The following is a 21,199-nucleotide window of genomic DNA, read 5'->3' as shown; positions in this document are numbered from 1 at the left end:
CCCTACAAAAGCAGATGTAAATGCTCTCTGGAAAAGAGCATGCCCAACTGAGATGCATAGTTTACCCACAGATTAAAATCAGGCAAATATGGTATCATAATAAAAGGTCAATAAACTAACAAGGAAACAAACAGCCATGATTGAGAGAGTCAGCAGAAAAGTCAAACAGTTGATTGGCATACTCCTTATCCAGGACCTTAGATACTAAAATGATCAGAGTAGAATATAAAATAACCATGGTATAAAAGGTTGAAGGAAAGAAAAGATGAAATCACAAAAATGAGCAAGTAATAAGAAACTAACAAAAATGACTCAGCAGATTTTTTGAAAGAACCAAATAGGGCTTCCCTGGTGGCTCAGTGGTTAAGAATCCGCCTGCCAATGCAGGGCACATGGGTTTGAGCCCTGGTCCGGGAAGATCCCACATGCCGCGGAGCAACTAAGCCCATGCGCCACAACTACTTAGCCTGCGCTCTGGAGCCCATGAGCCACAACTACTGAGCCCATGTGCCACAACCACTGAAGCCCGCGCACCTAGAGCTCATGCTTCACAACAAGAGAAGCCACCGCAATGAGAAGCCCGTGCACCGCAACGAAGAGTAGCCCCTGCTCACCACAACTAGAGAAAGCCTGTGGGCAGCGACAAAGACCCAATGCAGCCAAAAATGAAAAAAAAAAAAAAAAAGGAACCAAATAAAACATTTAGAAATAAAAATAGAATTGTTGGGGGAAAACCTTTGATAATTAAATGGTTAAATATGCAATAAGAGAGAGTTAGTGAACAGGAAGATCAGTTTGAAGACATTATAGAGAGTGTAGCATCAAGAGACAGCAAGTGAGACAACAAGAAGGAAAAGAATAGAAAAAGTGGGAATGAATAAAGGAACAAATTCAAATATATCAATAATGACAGTAAATACAAGGGAACCAAATATGGTGTTAACTGTGGGATTTTTATAGATGTCCTCTTTCAGGTTGAGAAAGTTTCTGCCTTTTTCTAGTTTGCTGAAACTTCTTCGTTTTGTTTTGTTTTTTGGTCATTAATGGATATTGGATTTTGTCAAATGGTTTTTCCGAATCAGTGTTTCGAATTGAGATGATGATATGGTTTTTCTGTTAATATGGTGAATTATACTAATTGATTTTTTTATTGTTGGAGTATAGTTGCTTTACACTATACTGATTGAGTTTTTAAAAAATTTTATTTATTTATTTATGTATTTATTTATGGCTGTGTTGCGTCTTCGTTTCTGTGCGAGGGCTTTCTCTAGTTGTGGCAAGTGGGGGCCACTCTTCATCGCGGTGCGCGGGCCTCTCACTATCGTGGCCTCTCTTGTTGCGGAGCACAGGCTCCAGACACGCAGGCTCAGTAGTTGTGGCTCACGGGCCCAGCCGCTCCGCAGCATGTGGGATCTTCCCAGACCAGGGCTCGAACCCGTGTCCCCTGCATTGGCAGGCAGATTCTCAACCACTGTGCCACCAGGGAAGCCCTGATTGATTTTTGAATGCTAAGACAACTTTGTAGTTTTGGGATAAGCCCAACTGTATCATTCTTTTTATGTGTTGGTTTCAGTTTGCTAAAATTTTCAAACAAAATAAAATTTAATACAAAATGCACTAATGGACATATAAAAAATAGTGTACCAAACTATTAGAGAATACACATTATCTTAAAGCACACATGAAATATTTACAAAGACTGACCATATGCTAGTCCATAAAGCAATCTTGACAGATTTCAAAGAACTGGTACAATGCAGGCCAATTCCCTGATGTCTGTTCAATTTAGTTAGACATTTAAAATAGAAAGATAAATTGTCCTGTACCTTTGAAAATTAAAAAACCACACTTCTAAACAACTTATGCATCAAAGAAAAATTATAGTATAAAATAAGAATAATTAAAACAGAATCATAGTGAAATATTATATCAAAACTTGTAAGATGAAGGTTAAATGAATATTTAAAAGGAAATATTTAGCCTTTAAAGCTTCTATTAGAAAAGAAGAAAGTTTGAAAATTAATGACCCAAGCAGCCTCCACCTTAAGCTATAAAAACAGAAGAACCCCAAAGAAAATAGAAAGAATGAAGGAATAAAAATAAGATTTCATTATTCTATTTTTCCATTTCATTAATCCATGACAGTTTGACTAACTTTTTGTAAAAATTTGTATGGAAGAACAAAAGCCCAAGAAGTAATTGCCAGTGCACTGCTGAAGAAGAGGAATAAATTGGAGGAGCCCAAGAAGTAATTGCCAGTGCACTGCTGAAGAAGAGGAATAAATTGGAGTCTTTATATTAAGACTTATAAAGCTCTTATTATATCTTTATATATTCAGACAATGTGGTCATGGACAGGGATAGTTACAATAACTAATGGAGGGGCTTCCCTGGTGGCACAGTGGTTGAGAATCTGCCTGCCAATGCAGGGGACACGGGTTCGAGCCCTGGTCTGGGAAGATCCCACATGCTGCGGAGTGGCTGGGCCCGTGAGCCACAACTACTGAGCCTGCGTGTCTGGAGCCTGTGCTCCGCAACAAGAGAGGCCGCGATGGTGAGAGACCCGCGCACCGCTATGAAGAGAGTGGCCCCCGCTTGCCACAACTAGAGAAAACCCTCGCACAGAAACGAAGACCCAACACAGCCAATAAATAAATAAATAAATAAATAATAAAAGTGTTAAAAAAAAAATCTAATGGAACAGAATAGAGAGCATTGAAACAGACACACTCCTGTAGGGGTTCTTAATGTAGGATAGAGGTGGCACTACAGAGTCGTGGGGAAAGCATTTTTTTTTCCCAATAAAAGTTTTGGGACAATTGGTTGTCCGTTTGGAAAAAAATTAAATCAGATTGAATGTACCCTGATACACAAAACCCAATTCCATATAGTTTAAAAACAGATCTAAAAGATGAAACAAAAATCTGAGAAAAATTATAAAATATCTTTCTGAACTAAGGATACAGAAGGATTTTTAAAATCATGACACAAAAATTGCTTACCACAAAGGAAAATATTGATAAATTAAGCTATATTAAAACTGAAAACTTTTCTAAAAATATACTAGAAAGGCAGTGAATGTACAACTTCTAAAATTAGGGAAGGTATTTGTAATACATATCACTGATGAAGGATTGTGTCCAGAATAGAAAGAACTCCAAAAAATCAATAGGAAATGACAGACAACTTAAAAGAAAAAGGAGCAAACATGTGAATAGGCATTTCACAGAGATACACAAACTTATGATGAGATACACAACCTCATAAATAATTAGGGAAATGCAAATTACCTCTACAGTGACCCATCATTTTATACACTCTAGATTGAAAAGAAAAAGTTTGACAATAGCAAGGGTTGGTAAGGATGTGGAGCTAAGGAAATATATCTAGACATCATTTAGCATGTTGAACACCTCTATTCCTTTTGACCGAGCGAATCCACTTTTAGGAATATGCCTTAGAGAAACCAGTGAGTAGATACACTAGAGATCATATATGAATGTTCATAACAGTACTATGCATAACAGCAAAAAAAATTGGCAACAACTAAATAACCCAAAAGTTTATTCACATGAAGCTAAATAAATAAATTGTGACATGCTTGCAAAATGGAATACCATAAATTGGTGAAATTAACAAACCAGTGTTTTGTTAGATGTGTGAAACCTAAAGTCATAATTTTGAGTGGAAAAAAACGTCCCAGAATATAACATTCAGTAATTCTTTCTCCATTACATGCTTCTAATTGAAGTATAGTTGATTTACAAAGTTTCAGCTGTACAGCAAAGTGATTCATCGTTCAGTAACTTTTTATGGCGTTCAGGGGAAGTAGGTGGTTAAGATGATAGAGGAATATGCAAATAGATGCCACAGTAGTAATATTCCAGTTCTTTAGCTGAATGGTGAGTTCTCTGGAGGTGATTTCATTATTATAATTAATAACAGAAACATTATATACATTTTCTCTTGTATATATCTAATATTACATGATAAAAATGAAGAAGCACTTAGTTGGCAGAAATATTTACAATTGAAGAAATGTAATGAAATGTAACATTGTGAGCTGCTGAATTTTGTGATCTTATTTTAGTAGTTTCTGGGGTTTCTCAATTCCTTTCAATCTCAGGGAGCCATCTGCTGGAGAATTGCTTCATCTCCTCAAAACAAGTTTAATCTTTTTTTTCTCTGGCCTTTAAGTTTTGCATCCCATTTGAAGCCAAAGTTAAAAATAAATCTGGAAAATTAAGGCAGTACCATCCCTAGTACTTCAGTCGCTCTTTATGTGTGGAAACCATTTTGCTACAGTGGCTCTTGATTATATTGTATAGGGGTTCCCAGGAAAACACTTGCCAACAAGTGTTTCTTCTTTTAAAAGTCTGCCACTTGGATGTGTCACAGCCATTCTGTTTACAGGGGAAATGGGAGAAAGACTCATGCTTAGCCTCTTCCCAGAGAATTCACCCTGTTTCTTTTCATGGTATCCTTCCTCTTCTTCACGCGTCCTAATTTGTGTACCTTAGATTTAATTTTAAACTTTGTAAAGGAAAGAAAAAGAGAGGTTTGACCCTGAAACCTAATGAATAGATAGGCAAAAGACAAGGATTCAAATTAATCATTGCTATTCTAAACAGACAGAAAGTATAGGCAGGAGCCTATTTTTCCTATAAGTCAAGGATAGAGAGGTCATGTTGGGGAACAAGTGTTACAGGTGGGGTTCTTCCTACTCCTATTGTTGGGGTGACATTCTCAACCAAGGGTTCCCCTTGGACTCATTAGCAATACTCTGGGAATGCTAGCTATGTCTCTATCTTCTGGAAATCTTAAAATGTCTAAACTGTGATAAAAATAGATTGAGAGAAACTGAGCATCTTTGGTGGGAACTGCCTATTAAATGGTAACTGGACTTTGTAGCAGAACCAGATTACTCGGGCCCAGACCACAGGGCAAACTTTCTTCCATATCTTCTATTGATTTTGTTGGGAAGATCATGGCCCTGGTTCCGAACAAAATGAAAACTCTTGGTTTTGGTAACCTCAGGCAGAAATGTTTGCAGTAAATAAAGAAAACAGGCCTGACCTGGAGAGTCAAAATTTGGGGTTTAACAAACCCATTTGAGGCTCTGCTGTGATATTTGAGCACCCGAGGCAGTTATATCACCAGTGAAGTAGGCTGTAAGTAATACAGAGCTTATAAAACTTGCTCTCCTTAGCCAACTGTGTACATTTGGAGAATAATGCCTGCAAAGCATTTTGACTTCCTCAGAAGAAAAGCCCCATGTAAGTACAAGGTATTGTTATGGGTTATGAAACAGCTGTGAAGAGATTCTGTCAGAGAGTGGCCAGACACATGAAATTGGCTTAGAGATGGTACTGTCTAGACATATTTTTTTTTCTTCCTGCCACTTGCAACAGGCCATTTCTCTGTTTGAGCTGTTGCCACACTACTTAATATGATCAAGCATCTCTTGGCCATGTGGCACGTAACCTGGCATCTCTGTTTAAGGTTTTACAGTTTTAATTTTAACTGTTTCAGTTCACCTCAAGCCCATCAATCAGAAATCAAACCTGTTGCAGGCTGAGCTGCCTAATGTCCAAACACCTGTGTAGGCGCTTTGGCTGACACCTAAGTCGGTTTTCTCACTATTGTTAGGTGTCAGAATTCTTGACATTGGACATGCTAGCCAGTGACTTGATCTTGGTAAGAGTACTACGGAAAAATCCATTAGCTCCACGGCAAGTAGCCTTAGTCATTGCCTGACTGTGCATCCTGAATTCAGTGGGACGCCTTGAGCAGATGCTGGTTCAGCACGAGTGATCAGGGAATTTTATGCAATCCGTGTCAGGTGTTTGGGAGTGGGAGCGGTGCGAAGTGGTGGGAGGATTTTGCCTCTCACAGGAGACGGTTACTCGGAAACCATCATGACTGCCCCTTTGATTGCTGTTAGCATCAGTGTTATCGATTGGTTTTATGAAGTAATCGGTGTCCAGTCAACCCGGGAAAAAGAAGCATCAGTTACGAGGATGCACTTTCCATTCCAGGGGACATGACTAGAAGAAACTTCTTAGGCTGAACTCTCTGAACCTTCCCTTCCTGGGTTGCAGTGTTCTTTAGGGATTCTCAGGACAAATATAACTTCAGTCTCTGGTCACTGTCGCCAGATGTTGATATATGAGGTGTATCTGTTATAAATGGTAAACCAAGAGCATTTTTAAAGGTTCATTTTTTCTTTTTCTGTGCTATCTTTATATGGAATAATTGTGCGTGTGTGTTTTATGTTGACCCACGTGCTTATTTGGGATTCAGATAAATGAAAATAAAATTTGGGTTTATCTTAACCCCAAATTACAAAATTCAGAAAGCATTACCCTATAGCCTTTAACATATAACCTGGTAGTGTTATTTGAATGAGTTCTTCATTTAATTTCAGTTCTTTGAGTCGGGGATCCTGTTATTGTTTTTGGCAGTTTTACTTGATGAATGATTATTTCATATGATTGTCCTTTGTGCTCAGAGGTGTTCATAACATTATTATTTCTCTTAGATGCAACTATTGAAAGACTGGCTAAATACAGATGACTTTCTCTTCAGTTTTTATTAGTGGAAGAAGCATGCATACAACTCTGGGTTGTTTTGTACCTGTCCATTTGATATGTTGCCTTTGTGCTTGTTGCAAGATTACTCAGAGGAATGTGTTACTAATTGCTTATTAAATGCTATTCTGTGTTTCCTTAGATGTAGTTCTTAAAAACCTGGATCTAGCTCACTGACTGTGCATTCCTCCATCAATCCATTCATTCAGCAAATACTGAGTGCTGCAGACTGCCAGGCACTGGGTTAGTCACTGGTGATACAGCAGAGGACAAGATTGTCCTTCCTTTATCCAATAGTTTTTCACCTTTCTGGGCCAAGCTGCTATAAAATACATTATTTTGCTAATATTAGAAAGGTTATCATACTTGTTTTTGTTACTGATCTGTAATAGTAGTCAACATTCCACTGGAAATTGCAGCAGGGTACAGGTGACATTCTACTAAAGATGTTTAACAGCTACAAAATGGTTGTAGCCTCCTAAAAAACAAGAAAATTCCCTGGCAGAAAAAGATAATGAGGGAATAAAGCTAGACTAAAGGAGAACTCTCACTCCTGTAAGGCTTGTCTCCCTCCTATTTTCTCTGCACAGTTTCTGAAACTTCCTTTTTCTATAGCTGTCTCCCCAGGCTTGCTCAGGTATTAAAAGTGACAACTAGTAAACCTTATACAGTTCTTTGTGTTGAAGGTCAGTGTTGCTGGGACAAGGAGAAGACTTTCCTCTTTCACCCCACACGTCAGACAGGGTCCTTCCTTTCCCTTTCTCAATATACAATTGAATAATTGTATATTGCTCAATCATGTGTTTCTGGAGAGAGTATTCCTCAGTTTTATTGTCTGACTTGGAGTTAGACATCTCATGTCGGGCATTTCAGGGCAGGGAGGAGAAGGAAGGCTTTACCACAGGGGGTGAGTGTGGGAGAGATTGTGAGACATGAGACACATTGACCTGAGCAAGGTCCTCCAAATCCCATCGTGAAGGCAGCAAACATTTTGTTTGCGTAGACTTGCATAGATGCTGCCCTCTCCTCAGGATGCAAAAGGATGGAGGAAGATGACTTCTGAGGTCCATTTCATTATTTTTATAGCTCTGTGTTCCTCCCCTCAGCTTTACTGAGGTATAATTGACAAATTAAATTGTAAGATATTTAATGTGTATGCTGGTAAGTTGATACACACATACATTGTGAAAGGATTTCCACCATCAGATTAACACATCCATCATCTCACATATTTACCTTTTTTATTTTTGGTGAGAACATTTAAGTTCTATTCTCACAGCAAATTTCAATTGTACAATATGGTGTTTTCAGCTGTAGTCACCATGTTATACATTAGATCCTCAAACTTTATTCATCTTATAACCGAAAGTAGGTATCCTTTTGCCAACTTCTCCCTATTTCCACCTGTAACAGCAGACCCTGGCAATCACTTTTCTATTCTTTGTTTCTATGCGTTAGACTTTTTTTTTTTGATTCCATGTATAAGTGATACCATGTAGTATTTGTCTTTCTCTGTCTGATTTATATCCCTTAGCATAATGCCCTTCAGGTTCATCCATGTTGCAAATGACAGGATTTCTTTTTTTTTTTAAAGGCTGAATAATATTCCATTTATGTTATAATATATTTATATTATATTACACCTATCTATGGGTATAATATAAATTATATAATATGAATAATACATATAAATATTTATAAATATATACCACATCTTTATCCATTCATCCATTGATGGCCACTTAGGTTGTTTCCCTACCTTGGCTCTTGTGAATAATGCTGCTGTGAATGTGGGGCTGCAGATGTTCCTTCAGGGTAATGATTTCATTTCCTTTAGATATATACTCAGAAATGGGATTGCTGGATCAGATAGTTAGCTCTATATTTTAAAGAAGAGGAACTGACTGAACACGCTGAGGACCAAATAGAAGTTGTCCTTGGTGGTTGGTGGTGGTCAGAGTAGGGGTCCCCAACCCCAGGGCCGTGGACCGGTACCGGGCCGTGGCCTGTTAGGAACCGGGCTGCACAGCAGGAGGTGAGCAGCGGGTGAGCAAGCCAAACTTCATCTGCCACTCCCCATCGCTCCCCATCTCTCGCATTACTTCCTGAACCATCCTCCGTCAACCCCCGCGGTCTGTGGAAATATTGTCTTCCACAAAACCGGTCCCTGGTGCCAAAAAGGTTGGGGACTGCTGGGTCAGAGGACAGCGGTTCAATGATGAGAGCTGGAAATCCATGGCTCAGAGCTCTGGCTTCGCCTTTGCGGTTCTTAGCAGATCAGTATCATATTGTCACAATTATTCCATCTACTACAACCCTCTTAGGTTTGTGGAGAGGAAACGTAACTAAAAGTGATTTTATAACATTTTAAAAATAATAAAGTGTTCTTTTTAGCCTATGATAAATTTCTGTCTATAGGAGGAAGGTCAGCAAAATTGTCAAATAGTCTTGATGATCCCTGATAGTTTTCTCCATAATCCAGTGACCCTGTTACTTTTTCTCTATCCACTGTCCTTCTCAACTTCTCTTTAGCTAGAGTCCCTGGTCCATCTTTTTTACCCCCCCAGCTTTATGGAGATTTTATTGACATATAACATATGTAAGTTTAAGGTGATGATTTGATACACACACACACACACACACACACACACACACACACACGGTAATCATTTTGCAATATATATATATATATATTGCAAAATGATTACCACAGTAAGGTTAGTTAACACTTCCATCCCCTGACATAATTACCGTTTTTTTTGGTATGGTGATAACATTTAAGATCTCCTGTCTTAATAACTTTCAAGTATATGATACTGTGTTGTTAATCATAGTCACCATGCTGTACATTAGATGCCCAGACACAATCAACTGCTTCTTCCTCCCACCTCCCCAGTTGAGCTCTCCTAGCAAAACTTGGCTCTGGTTAAATGTCTCTGCCTACTCTACCCCTCCACCCATTCCTGCACCCAAGCAGCTGAATGTGGCTGAAGAAAAACACATGATCATCTTAACACGCCTTACTTTAAATTTATGACATCACATCTCATGTGGACTCATAGGGTTGCCTGGCAGTCCTACCTCATTTTCCCCAAGAATTCACTCACACACTCTTCAAGATGACTATTTCACACATTTTCCTGTTGCCTCAAACCACCAACATTTCTCTTCTCCTTTCCAGTTTTTTATTTGACTAAGTAAAGAAATATGATAACTTTCACGTATTCCCACCACCAAATCTACCCACCCGCTGGCACCTGTGCCTGCTACGGCAGAGGATGTAGTTGAGCTGGCCGTGCACTGGGCCCCCTCCCCTCTCTGTAATAGCAAAGAAGCCAACCTTATATGGTGGCCACTACGTGCCAGGCTTAGTTCTAAGTACCTGATATATTAACTAATGTAATCCTTACAACAGCCCTGTGAGGTAGGACTCATACCAGTTTTACAGTGAGAGAGCTGAGGCACACCAAAATTCGGTAACTTGTCCAAAATCACTCAGCCATAATAAGTTTGTGTGGCTTCAGGGTCCATGTGTGTAACCTGTCCATTATACCTCATCTCTTGGGACATTCCTCTAGCTAGCTCTCTGCTCTCTCCTGCGTCATCAATTTCCCCCTGTCTACCAGATATTACTCATCAATTACAAGCAAATTCTAGTAGCTCCTATTTTAAGAACCTACCCTTGACCCCATATCTCCTTCCAGCTACCCCCAATGTCCCTGTTCTCTTTTTCAAATTTCTCGTGTTTTCTCTATTTGCTGTGTCTACTTCCATTTTCCTAATTTTCTTTGGAAGCACTTCAGTCTGACTTTTGTCCCTACCGTTCCAGGGAAACAAGTTTTGTCAAGGTCACTAATGACTTCCCAAATGTCAAAGCCAGAGTCTCAGTTTGTTACTCAGTCCCTCAATCTTAGTTTTTCTCCCACCTGTGGTCATTTTTCTGTCTCCTTTGCTGGATCTCCCTCTGCTGGCCAACCTCTAAATGTTCGATTGTCCAGGGCTTGGGCTGGACCACTTCGCTTTCATCCACTCTCATTCTCTTGGTGATCTCAGCCAGTCTCAAGGCTTTAAATATAATTTATAAGTCGATGATTCCTAGGTTTTTATTTCTAGCTTTGACTTTCCTTAGACTTCCAACATTTCCATTTATATGTCATAGGCACAAGCCACCACACAATTAAAATTTTATTAAAATAAAATTCTTGATTTTGCTCTTTATTCTTTAGTTCCCATTTTCACTAAAGTGGGGTCTTCCTCCCACATCGCACATTGTAATTATCAGCAAGACTCTACCTTCAAATTACATCCCAGATTTGACCACTGCTCTCCCTTTCCCCTGGGTTTTGAAATAGCCTCCTATTGGGTCTCCCTGCTTTGTCTCTTGCTCTGATATAGCCTATACTCCGCCCAGCAGCAGAGTCATTCTTTATAAATATATGTTAGATGTGGCCCCTGCCTACCCCTTCCCCCTCATTTCCTGTATTCTCTCTGTCCCTCCCGCCCCCCAGCCAAGTCTTCTTTGCCATTCTTAGAACACAGCAAGCAGACATCTGCCTCAAGGTTTTGGTCTTGCTGTTCCCTCTGTTCTCCTCTGCTTGGAATCTTTAATGACCTAAATGAAACAAGATAATTCATTATTTTGGTATGATCTCTGTTCAAACTTTACCTTATCAGAAAAACTTTCCTTGATCTCTCCATCTATAATAGTAGTACTGGGCATTTTCTATCTTCTTGCTGGTTTTAATCAAAGTGTAATGTATTGTATATCTATTTGTATATCTCTTTGTTTGCTGTACATCTCCTGAGGGACATATCAGCTCCATGAAGGCAGAAACATCATTGCTCTATCCCTAGTGCCTGGAACTAGGTGTTTGATAAATATTTGTTGAATTTTTGGAACAGTGACAGGTATTAAGGCCCACAAAGTTAAAGGATATATAAGAATGAGAAAGATTAGAGGTAATATTTTTTTAAGTTAAGAAAACCTGCAAATGATAGATGAAGAGGGATATATGTGGAGAAAATTGTCTGGAAGAGGAAAAGGAAAGTCTCAGAATTCTTGGGTGGCTTTACTCCTCCCTCTCCTCTTTACCATCTAAAGAGCGTTCCCTGTTGCAATCACCACTGTGTTCGAAGACAAGGGGGAGACCAAGGAAAAGGCCTTCAGTGGATTTTGTGGGCCCTTGTCCGGGACTTCAGGGGTGCCTTCAGGATGTGGGTGGGGGCTCAAAGTATTCCTAGAAAATTAAAATTAATGAAATAAAATGAAATTGGGGGCCTTGTGTTTCCTAAACCAACAGTTTTTGAAGCATCACAGATGACACGTTGTGAATTTAACTCTTATGATGATGGTAATGATAATGATTTTTTTCATGTGTTGCTTTTCTGACTGTCCTTGATCAATATTTCATTTCCCAATCCCCTTTAGAATTGTATGGAGAACGTTGATGTAATGGTTTCCCGTCTCTTGGGTCACTCCTCTGTAAGGAACACAGATACAGGAGTGGATTTATGGACCTCTCACTTAACACTGTTGTGAGTTCTACTCACTAATGTGGAAGAAGAACAGAAAGAAAACTGTGCCAACATAATGAATTCTCTTGTTTAGTATTATGAGATAGAAAGAGATTGGAACACTCCTTTTAAATTCTGTTAGTATTTCAGTGTGCTTTCTAACAGATAAATCTTTAATGATCTCCAGAAAACAGGAAGAGGATGTTTCCTACCCTTGTAAGTATAAATATGGCTTTAACAAAAATCCGTATTACCTGAACTTTGACTCCCAATAAACATGACGCATGATAATCATCTGACATAGCTGTGGTTTTGAAAGTTTAAAATGTGAGTATACGGTGGGCCTGTAATCCCGCAAAGCTCATATTGCTCAACTTTGGCTATAAAATTTGTTTTGAAAGGCCAATCATGATTGTTTTGTAGTGTTTGGGTCATTTCAAAAGATTCATTTGTATGCACTCACTGTATTTCTTCATGTTCCCTTTGCTTTCTTCTTGCCTAGAGGGAGAAGAAGATGAGGATGAAGAAGATGAGGAGGAGGAAGATGAGGAGGATAAAGATGCAGACTCCCTGGATGAGACCTTGGGTGGTGACACCGAGCTGCCTGGGTTTACTCTCCCTGGCATCACGTCTCAGGAACCTGGCTTAGAGCAGGGAAACGTGGTCTCTTTGGAGGGAACCACCTACCAGGTGCCGGACACCATCGAGTGGGAACAGCAGAGTCAGGGCCTGGGTAAGAGTCATGTGTGTTTCTTTCCCTCCTCTCTCCCCGCATTTTAGTTTTCTTAGGTGACAGCTTTCCTTCACTGGCATAGATTATGGAACAAAATGGATCTTCTGTTTACGGGTGTTTCGGCTGGGAAAAAGTTCTCAGTTCTTTCTTCACTATGTTTATATTTATGCTCTTCAATAGTCAGGCTCCAAACAGTCTCCATCTGCCCACGAAGAGCACGGTTACCTAATTTTTGGAAGGAATTCCATCTTTCCTTCCCAGCTGGAGGACAGCTGTCGGCTATGGGAGGACTTCCAAATGGGGAGGAATTGTGTGTAACCAGTCAACTGCACAAGCAGTGTGAATGGACTGGAGTCAGAAAACAAATGTATTTTGTCATCCTCTGTCCTTTTAGAATTTCCTCCCTGGGGAAATTCTTCCTTCACTTCTGGGTGAGCTTGCAGCCGTCCCATGACTTTTCTGCTCATTCTCGTGGTTGCATTTCATCATCAGATACAATCTTGTTTCAGCAGTTAGTGTCCAGACAACTCCAAGCTTACTCTCTCTTGTGCCTGGCCTGGATTTTCGGTGAGAGTCTCCGCCGATGCAGGCTGACCCCGACTCTGACACTCTCTTCCTGTCAGCAGGGACGTTCCTCTGTCTCTCTCCTCTTACCTTTTTCTGGAGAGATGCTATTAAGCTCTGGGTGATTCTTTGAGGCCTCACTCTCTTGACCTGAGGGGAAGTGACCTCTTCTCCAAAGAAATCTCCCTGAAGCTCTTTTAGTCTTTAAAAGACCCGTTTATACCTTAAGTACAGCAGAGGTTAGATTTAAGAGTCATATAACCAGCGTTTGGAGTATTTCATTGAAAATTTGGATGTTGGTCTTGGACTTCGCTCTGGAATATCATACTAGTGTATCCTGGTGCCTCGGTTGAAACTTCCAATTTAGAATCTTATTACATATGATTTCTTAAAGATTGTTCTCCTCTCCTCCCATGAAAACTCTTTCAGATTAGTGATGAGGAGGGGTAAGTGCATTAAAATGAGTATGGAGTGGGAAGGTCGCATCATCTGTTTATCACACGATTGTGTAGTTTAAAACAAGCTCTCTTGCTTTTTTCAAAGCTCAGACTGAAGTTGGTAAACCTTTAAAGGTTTGCAGTCAAAGGAGGAATCCTTTTCATAATCTCTAAAACTAAGGAAACATGCATAAGGATCTTTAATCTTCTCTTCCATTATAGAATTCTTTCATGAGCTGTCCTTTAGATTTGGTTAATTAATTTATCCAAAAAATGGAACACCTACTATGTTCCTTTGCAAGGCACTGGAAACAGAGAAAAATAAGGCAGTGTCTTTTCTTGATTAGAGCAGAGCCCACTCGTAAAGGCTTCAGTGCCAGGTGGGTGAATTCTATAATAAAAGTAGGGTTATAGGAGGTCAGAGCAGAAATGTAGAAGGGGGCCATTTAGAGTAGCTTGGAGAGTTCAGAGCTGTCGCTTGAAGGATATATAAGTAGGAGATAGCTTGCAGGAGAAAGAGGTCAAAGACAGAACATACACAGAGGCATTGGAGGGATGAAAGAGCATGGCATAATACAGATGGGTTGGCAAAGAACGTTGTAAGTGGGTAAAAAGAAGCTCTAGGAGATATAACAGCAGACAAGGCTGGAAAGGTAAGGTAAGCAAGGATGCATCACGAAGAGCTGTGACTGCCAAGATATTTTCCCTTGTCCTTTATGAAAACCATTCTAGTGATAGTGCAGTGGAAGAACAGGGGAGGAGCGTGAGACTGGGGAGAGAGAAAGGCCACTTATGAGACCAATGAAATGTCCCTGTGCGAAACGAAGGCGTGAACTAAGGCAGAGGAAGTGGGATGAAGAAAAAGGAGCCAACCTGAGAGCTTTTCGTCACGGGTACTAACTGATTTGGGGGGATGAGGAAAAATAGAAAGAGAGTGGAGGATGATTTCTAGGTTTTTAGACTGGGCGAGCAGGTGGAGAGTGATGTCTCCGATGAAGAGAGGGAATAGAGGGAGCGACGTGAACTTGGCATACTGGGGAGATGATCAGCTAGTTCTGGGCACATTGAATATGAGGAGCCTGTGGGGTGTCCAGGATGGACTTCGATTTTGAGTCTTGAATTCAGGGAACAAGTCTGGGACTGAGAAATTATTCTGGGATTATCACCCTCTAGGTTGGCATAAAGGTTGTAGTTGAAATGTACCTGGGATTTCCTGTGGAATATGCTTATGGTAAGCAGAGGAGGTGATAAAGGATGGACTTCCACTGGACAGGCAGAAGGTATCATACATGTGCATACAACGCTCTATTTACTAAATTATTTCCTGAACAAATCCGGTATGTAAAAAACATATCAAATGAAACTGCTAAAAGCTTATAAATATATCAAAATATTATAAGACAAACACAAACACTGGCCTGGGAATATGTGAATAAATATTTAGTCTGAAATGCACCTGTTCTACATGAACTGGTTGAGATCAATAAAATAAAATACAAAATACCAATGTAAACACAAAATTACAGAGGTTAAACACAAAGACAAAAATCTACACATCAAGTGACTCCTCAGGTAGTGGATTTATAATATGGAAGGATCATGGACAGTTGAACAGTCTTTTAAGTATGGATTGGGTGAATATTTAGGGACTGTACCCCTTTACTGGAGAGAGGGTTGCTTTTGTACAGAGGTACTCTATGGAGGCCATATGGCATCTATTCCTGGACTGTGGTCCAGGAAGCCAATTTTCCCCACTTAGGAAGTTGGCTTACCATCTATGATAATTATAAGCAATCGGAGAGGCTATGAATCTTAGAAAAATCTGTAGCGGTTACAATTCAAGGGTAACATGATCATTTGGGCTCTAACCTTTTTCAACACAAATTTACCATTGAAGAAGAGTCAAATTTTTAATAAATCAACTTTATTGAGGTATAAATTATATACGATAAACTGCACTCAGAGTATGCAATTTGACGAGTCTTGACAGTTGTCAAGATGGAGGCTACACTCATGTGGCCTCCATCTCACTGAAAATGCAGAATATTTCCATCACTTCCCTTTTGTCCCCCCAATGATTCCTCATGCCCTTTGCAGCCTGTCTCTCTCTCAGTCCCCAATCCCAGGTAACTACCGATCTACTTATATTACTACAGATTAGAGTGCATTTTCTAGAATTTTATATAAGCAGAATCATATAATACATACCTTTATGTACCTGGCTTCTCTCACTTAGCATAATGATTTTGAGATTCAACCATGTTGTGGTCTGTATCAGTAATTTGTTCCCTTTTTATAGCTGGGTAGTATTCAATTGTATGGATATACCACATTTTGTTTATCTAGTCACCTGTTGATGAACATTTGGGTTTTCCCCAAGTTTTTGGCTAATAGCAGTTACATTTTAAGGTACGTAGGGTATGAGGCACAGGACAAATAGCCCTATTGTCCCCCTGTCCTGCCTCCTGATTCCAGCCTCCATGCATGGCTAAGGTTTCTTAAATTAGTGATGCCAATTTAGTGATTTGCTATGCTTTTAAAAGTGATTTCCCTAAGTCCTGAATTTTTATTTCATATCAGATTTTTCCTTTTAATAAAATTTACCATTTTCCTGGTTGTCTCCTACCTTTTACTGCCACTTCTTTTTCTGATATCTTCAGTTTGCCAACATGTTTTTAGCATTGTAGTTTTCATGGGAACCAAAATAAGGAGCAAATCTTTCAAGCCCTTCCTTTTTTTCCACTGTGGGAAGACTGGGTTAGAGTCGTAGTGTCCGGGTCTAGGATTTTATTAGCTCACCAACTTTTTCTTGGAGGGACAGGAGTATTTCCTAGTAACTCAAAATGAGTGACAACTTCTGGATCAATGTTAATTGATACAGTTTCCTAAATGTTCTCAGGTCACGTGAAATAGAGGGAAGCCTCCCCTATTTGTGATGGATTTTGTGGTACCAAGAATAACGGCTCCCCAAAGATGTTGACATCCTAATCTTTGGAACCTGTGACTATGTTATCTTACATGGCAAAAGGACTTTGCTGATGTGATTAGGTTAAGGATCTTGAGAGGGAGAGGTTATCCTGGATTTTCTGCAAAGGCCCAGTGTAATCACGAGTGTCCTTATAAGCGAGAAGCATCAAGTCAGAGTCAGAGAAGGAGATGTGGTGACAGAAGCAGAGGTCAGAGTGATGTGGCCATGAGCAAGGAATTCTGGCAGCTTCCAGAAGCTGGAAAAGGCAAGGAGATGGATTCTCCCCTTGAGCCTCTAGAAGGAACACAACCCAGCTGACACCTTGATTTTTAGTCCCTCAAGACCCATTTTAGACTTTTAACCTCCAGAACTGTAAGGTAATAAATTTGTGTTGTTTTGAGCCCCTAAGTTTGTGGTAATTTGTTACAGCAGAAATAGGAAACTAATACAGATTTCAGTCAGTATTTCATGAGCAGCTTCATTTTAGAAATAGAGCTTGCGTGGCAGCTGTAGTCTGAGTGTGAGTGTTGTAAACTTAACTATAGTTTTTTCTTAATGAATCACTAAAAATGCAAAGATTGAGACCTTTAAAAAGTAATCCAATTTAATATAATTATACTTTAATTGGCCATCTTATTCATTCCTATCTTTAAGTGGGTTATTTTTATTTATAGACTATCACATCCTATTTTACAATATGAATGGTATTCCAAAGCAAATGCTAAAACCCATAGAAACCTTTAAAAATGAACAGATTGAAGTGGGTAGTTGGGATTGGCTAAAAATAATACATACTCTTTGAATAGATTATCGTTTCATTTTCTGTGAAGTAACAAGAGCAGAAAACTTAGATGACTTTCTGAGGCAAAGCAGTAGATCCATGGCTTAATTCTGTGCACTTCCGTTTTCTGTGTTGTCACATACACATTGCCTGTAAAGCTTTGGAGAGAGAGAGCCCAATTTCTTGATCTTGCTGTTGGGAGGTGTGATTGTGGACTGAACTATAGAGGACAGAGAATCAGGAGTGAAAGTTCCATGTTATGACTGATGTGCATTGATTGGTAAAATGCTAGTAGCATACAGGAAGCTCTTTATTTACATATGCAGAATCAATTTCTTTTCTGATCTAACAAGTTTATTTTCAAATTTATTGGTAAGAACCTGTACAGAGAGCAGATACTGTGACCCACACTACTTCTTATCCTTTCACTATAATAAATCACACGATTATTCTTTTAAAAGTATAAAATCAATATGGGCAAAGTTGAGTCAACATATCCATTTTAATGTTTAAACATGTGCGATGTAATTAATGTCTGGTGATTCTTTCCTCTGTGCATTCTGTATCTGCTAGGATGCCTTTAGCTACACGTAGCAGAAACCTTAAATTGACTTAAAGAGTAAAGAAATATATTTTCTCTGAAAACAAGAAGTCCAGAGATGGAGCTCCTGGGTCAGTTGACTCAGTAGCTCAGCTGTCATCGGTGACTCATGTTTTTCCACCTTGCTGCACTGTCCTCCTTGGGATGTTCACTTTGGCCCCAGGCTGGCCTCCTTACAGTTGCAGTGGCTGAAGCAGTTTCAGATGTCACACCTAGACAAGACATTGTTCAGACAAAGAAGAGGACTGTCTTTTTACTGTGTTTCTTCCTCAGGAGAGAGGAGGACTTTCCAAGAATCCCCCAGTAGAATTCTCACCTGTGATTGGCTGGGATTAGGTCACATGCTCATTTCTAAACAATCATTGGCAAGGGGAATGTGATCACATGACTGGTGGAACGGATGGGGGCATGTGTCAATCACTATACCTATCTATGATTTCTGTGTTTTTCTGTTTACTTCTCTTGTGGCTGATTCTTATCCATGTTTCTCCTATCTTCCAAGAATCCTGTGACTAATCTTGTTAAACTAATATATTTATCTTAAATATGTTTTGAATTCATGAGTTCTGGATGAGGGCCTGAGGGTGGTGGTATTGTTCCAAGAAGAGACCATTTTTTGGCCACTTTATGGTTTGGTTGATGTTTGAATAGATAAGTCTTCCAAAAGCCATCAGTTAGTTAAGTGCAGAATTACTATAGCTGTCTTCACGTTTTTTTCAAAAGCCTGCATCTAACATTAGGATGGGCTCCTGATTTAGGAAGTGGAATATCTTTCTCTGGAGGTCTTTAAAAAACATGATAAATATTCAATTAACAGTATAGAGATGTTTGTGGAAAGCAGAAGAATGAAGAGCATTCATGTTTCTAGTTTTTCACCAGACATTCATAGAGCACCTACTAAGTGTGTGCTATATGTTGTGGAAAGAGTGAGAGGTTGACCTGTAAAGAGGTAAATTACCATGGGGCAGAGAATGGCTCTATAGATGTGAGGCCAGTGGCTGAGCGATTACACAGTGGGGAATTGAATCATCATTTACAACCAGGGGTTTCTTTGAGCGGGCAGCCATCTGTGGGGTGTGACTTCGGGAGTGCTTGTGTGATCTCTAATTTATATCCCCCTCCCCATTTTAACATGATGCCTACTCTTCAATATTAAGAGCCTTCCTTTGGATTGCAATAATATATCTTGAGAAAGCCTTACAAAAATGCAGATCTGCTGTCTGGATAGGATAATCCATAAGATGTTATCATGGATTTATTATTATTCATCAGGTTCATTACCTGGTGATTTAGGATGATTTTAATATGAAAGAAAGAGACTGTGTTTTGAATTGGTAGAAAGCTAGAATGAACTGCAGGCAAAGGGTGAGGGGGTTCGGCCTTAGAGAAACTGAGCATTGGTCTGTGAGAAAGTCAGAGCCTTCGTCCTCAAACGTGTCAGCTGTTCTCTTTCTTCTCCCCATCATCCTTGTTCTTTTAGAACACTTAACATGTAGCTAAGACTGAACACTTAAATATAGTGCAACACGGGCTGTGACAGCAAGAAAAAGATGCTCCGTAAAAGATAGTGGGAAGTGTGAGATTTCAAACAACTCTTCACTGCAACAAATGTCAGTGTATTTTGGCATATAACATGTTAAGCTGTGTATTATGAGGTTGCTCAGGAAGTTGCCGGGCTAACGTGGTTAAATATGTGTAAAGAAGGAGAAGGAAAGAAACCTTAATCCAGCGTAACCAGCGCGATGTGAGTGGCAGATTGGCTAAAGCCCCCGCACCAGTGGTTCTCACTCTTGGCTGGAACCCCCTGGAGAGCGACACAAAGTACTGATACCTGGGTCCCACCCACGGAGCACAGCTGTCCTAGACTGGGTCTGCTGGTTGTTCCCTTGGGGTGAGGCAGCTTCTGTTTGTGAAGGGGACGGAGAAAGAGGATTATCAGAAGTGTTCTGTGCTCTATGAATTGAGCCTCCATTAGTAAAGATTTACGTTGCTTGTAATGATCTTTTGTGTATTGGATTAGTGTGCCTTAAAAAAAAACAACCCAGCTTTTTACAGTCACATTGAGATTAAAGTCAATATCCATGGTTTAGTTTTCCCAGAAAGCCCATGGTCACATTGATTTCGGATGCACGCAGCAGTTAAGTGGCAGCTTGCAGCATGCAGTGCGAGTAGTAGCTGGAAGCAAGATCTTAGTTCCCGGACCGGGAGTCCTAACCACTAGACCACAGCGGGCAAGGGCTAGGGCCTGGATCCCTAGTTCTTGCCTGCCTTGTCAAGAATGAATTCAAGTGAGGAGGCAAAAGGTAAAGAGAAAAGTAAAAAGTTTATTGGAAAAGCAAAGTACATGCGGAAAGATGCACGGGCGAACTCAGAGAGAGAGTCGCGCCTTTGGGAAATACTTAAATTCTTTATAAAAGGGCATTTTTCCAGGTCTTTGTCTTTCTTCTGGCCATTCATCTTGTTTTGTCCCCTCTGGCTGATTTGTCTCAGGACCCTCCCCTTAGGTGAGCACGCACCTTTCAGCCAAGATGGATCTTGACGTGAAGGCCTCTGGGAGAAGCAAGACTCACTGTGGCTTGGCATTGTCCCCTGACTTTTGACCTGCAAGGAGCCTTTCTGTGCATGTGTAGTGTCTCCCTTGCCCCAAGGATGGGAAGTATGTGTCCTCTTGATCCTTTACTCAAACAAGGTCTAGCTCCTCTCTGCTCCTGCCACAACTGTTATCTTAAGGTGTCCACAGGAGACAAAGCCTGGCTTTTTACCCTGCTTCAGTTGTTACTTCCATTTTGTAGTGCAAACAGGAAGCTGACTGTAAATGCCTAACCTGGAGCCCACCTATCTCCTATCTCAGGAAATGTAAACAGGAGGCTAGTTGTGAGTGTCTGGCCTGAAGCCCACTTTTTCCTGCTTCATGAAATGTAAACGGGAGGCCAGCTGTAAATGTCTTACCTGGGGCCTGTCTGCCTCCTGCCTCAACATGACAGACTTCTAAATCTGTACCATGGAGGTCT

At 40.1% G+C, this 21,199-nt stretch overlaps 1 protein-coding gene across 1 annotated transcript in view; it reads left to right on the top strand.

Moving 5' to 3' along the window:
• ARMH4 (armadillo like helical domain containing 4) overlaps positions 1-21,199 on the top strand; it is a 140,156-nt gene that overhangs the window by 35,786 nt on the left and 83,171 nt on the right. Inside the window, exon 5 of the mRNA XM_057543697.1 lies at positions 12,607-12,837. Within this exon, the coding sequence (XP_057399680.1) occupies positions 12,607-12,837 (231 nt within the window). The remainder of the gene's footprint in view (positions 1-12,606; positions 12,838-21,199) is intronic.

This window comes from Balaenoptera acutorostrata, chromosome 3, assembly GCF_949987535.1.
Source record: "Balaenoptera acutorostrata chromosome 3, mBalAcu1.1, whole genome shotgun sequence".
NCBI lineage: Eukaryota > Metazoa > Chordata > Mammalia > Artiodactyla > Balaenopteridae > Balaenoptera > Balaenoptera acutorostrata.
This window is presented reverse-complemented; position numbering and strand designations above follow the sequence as displayed.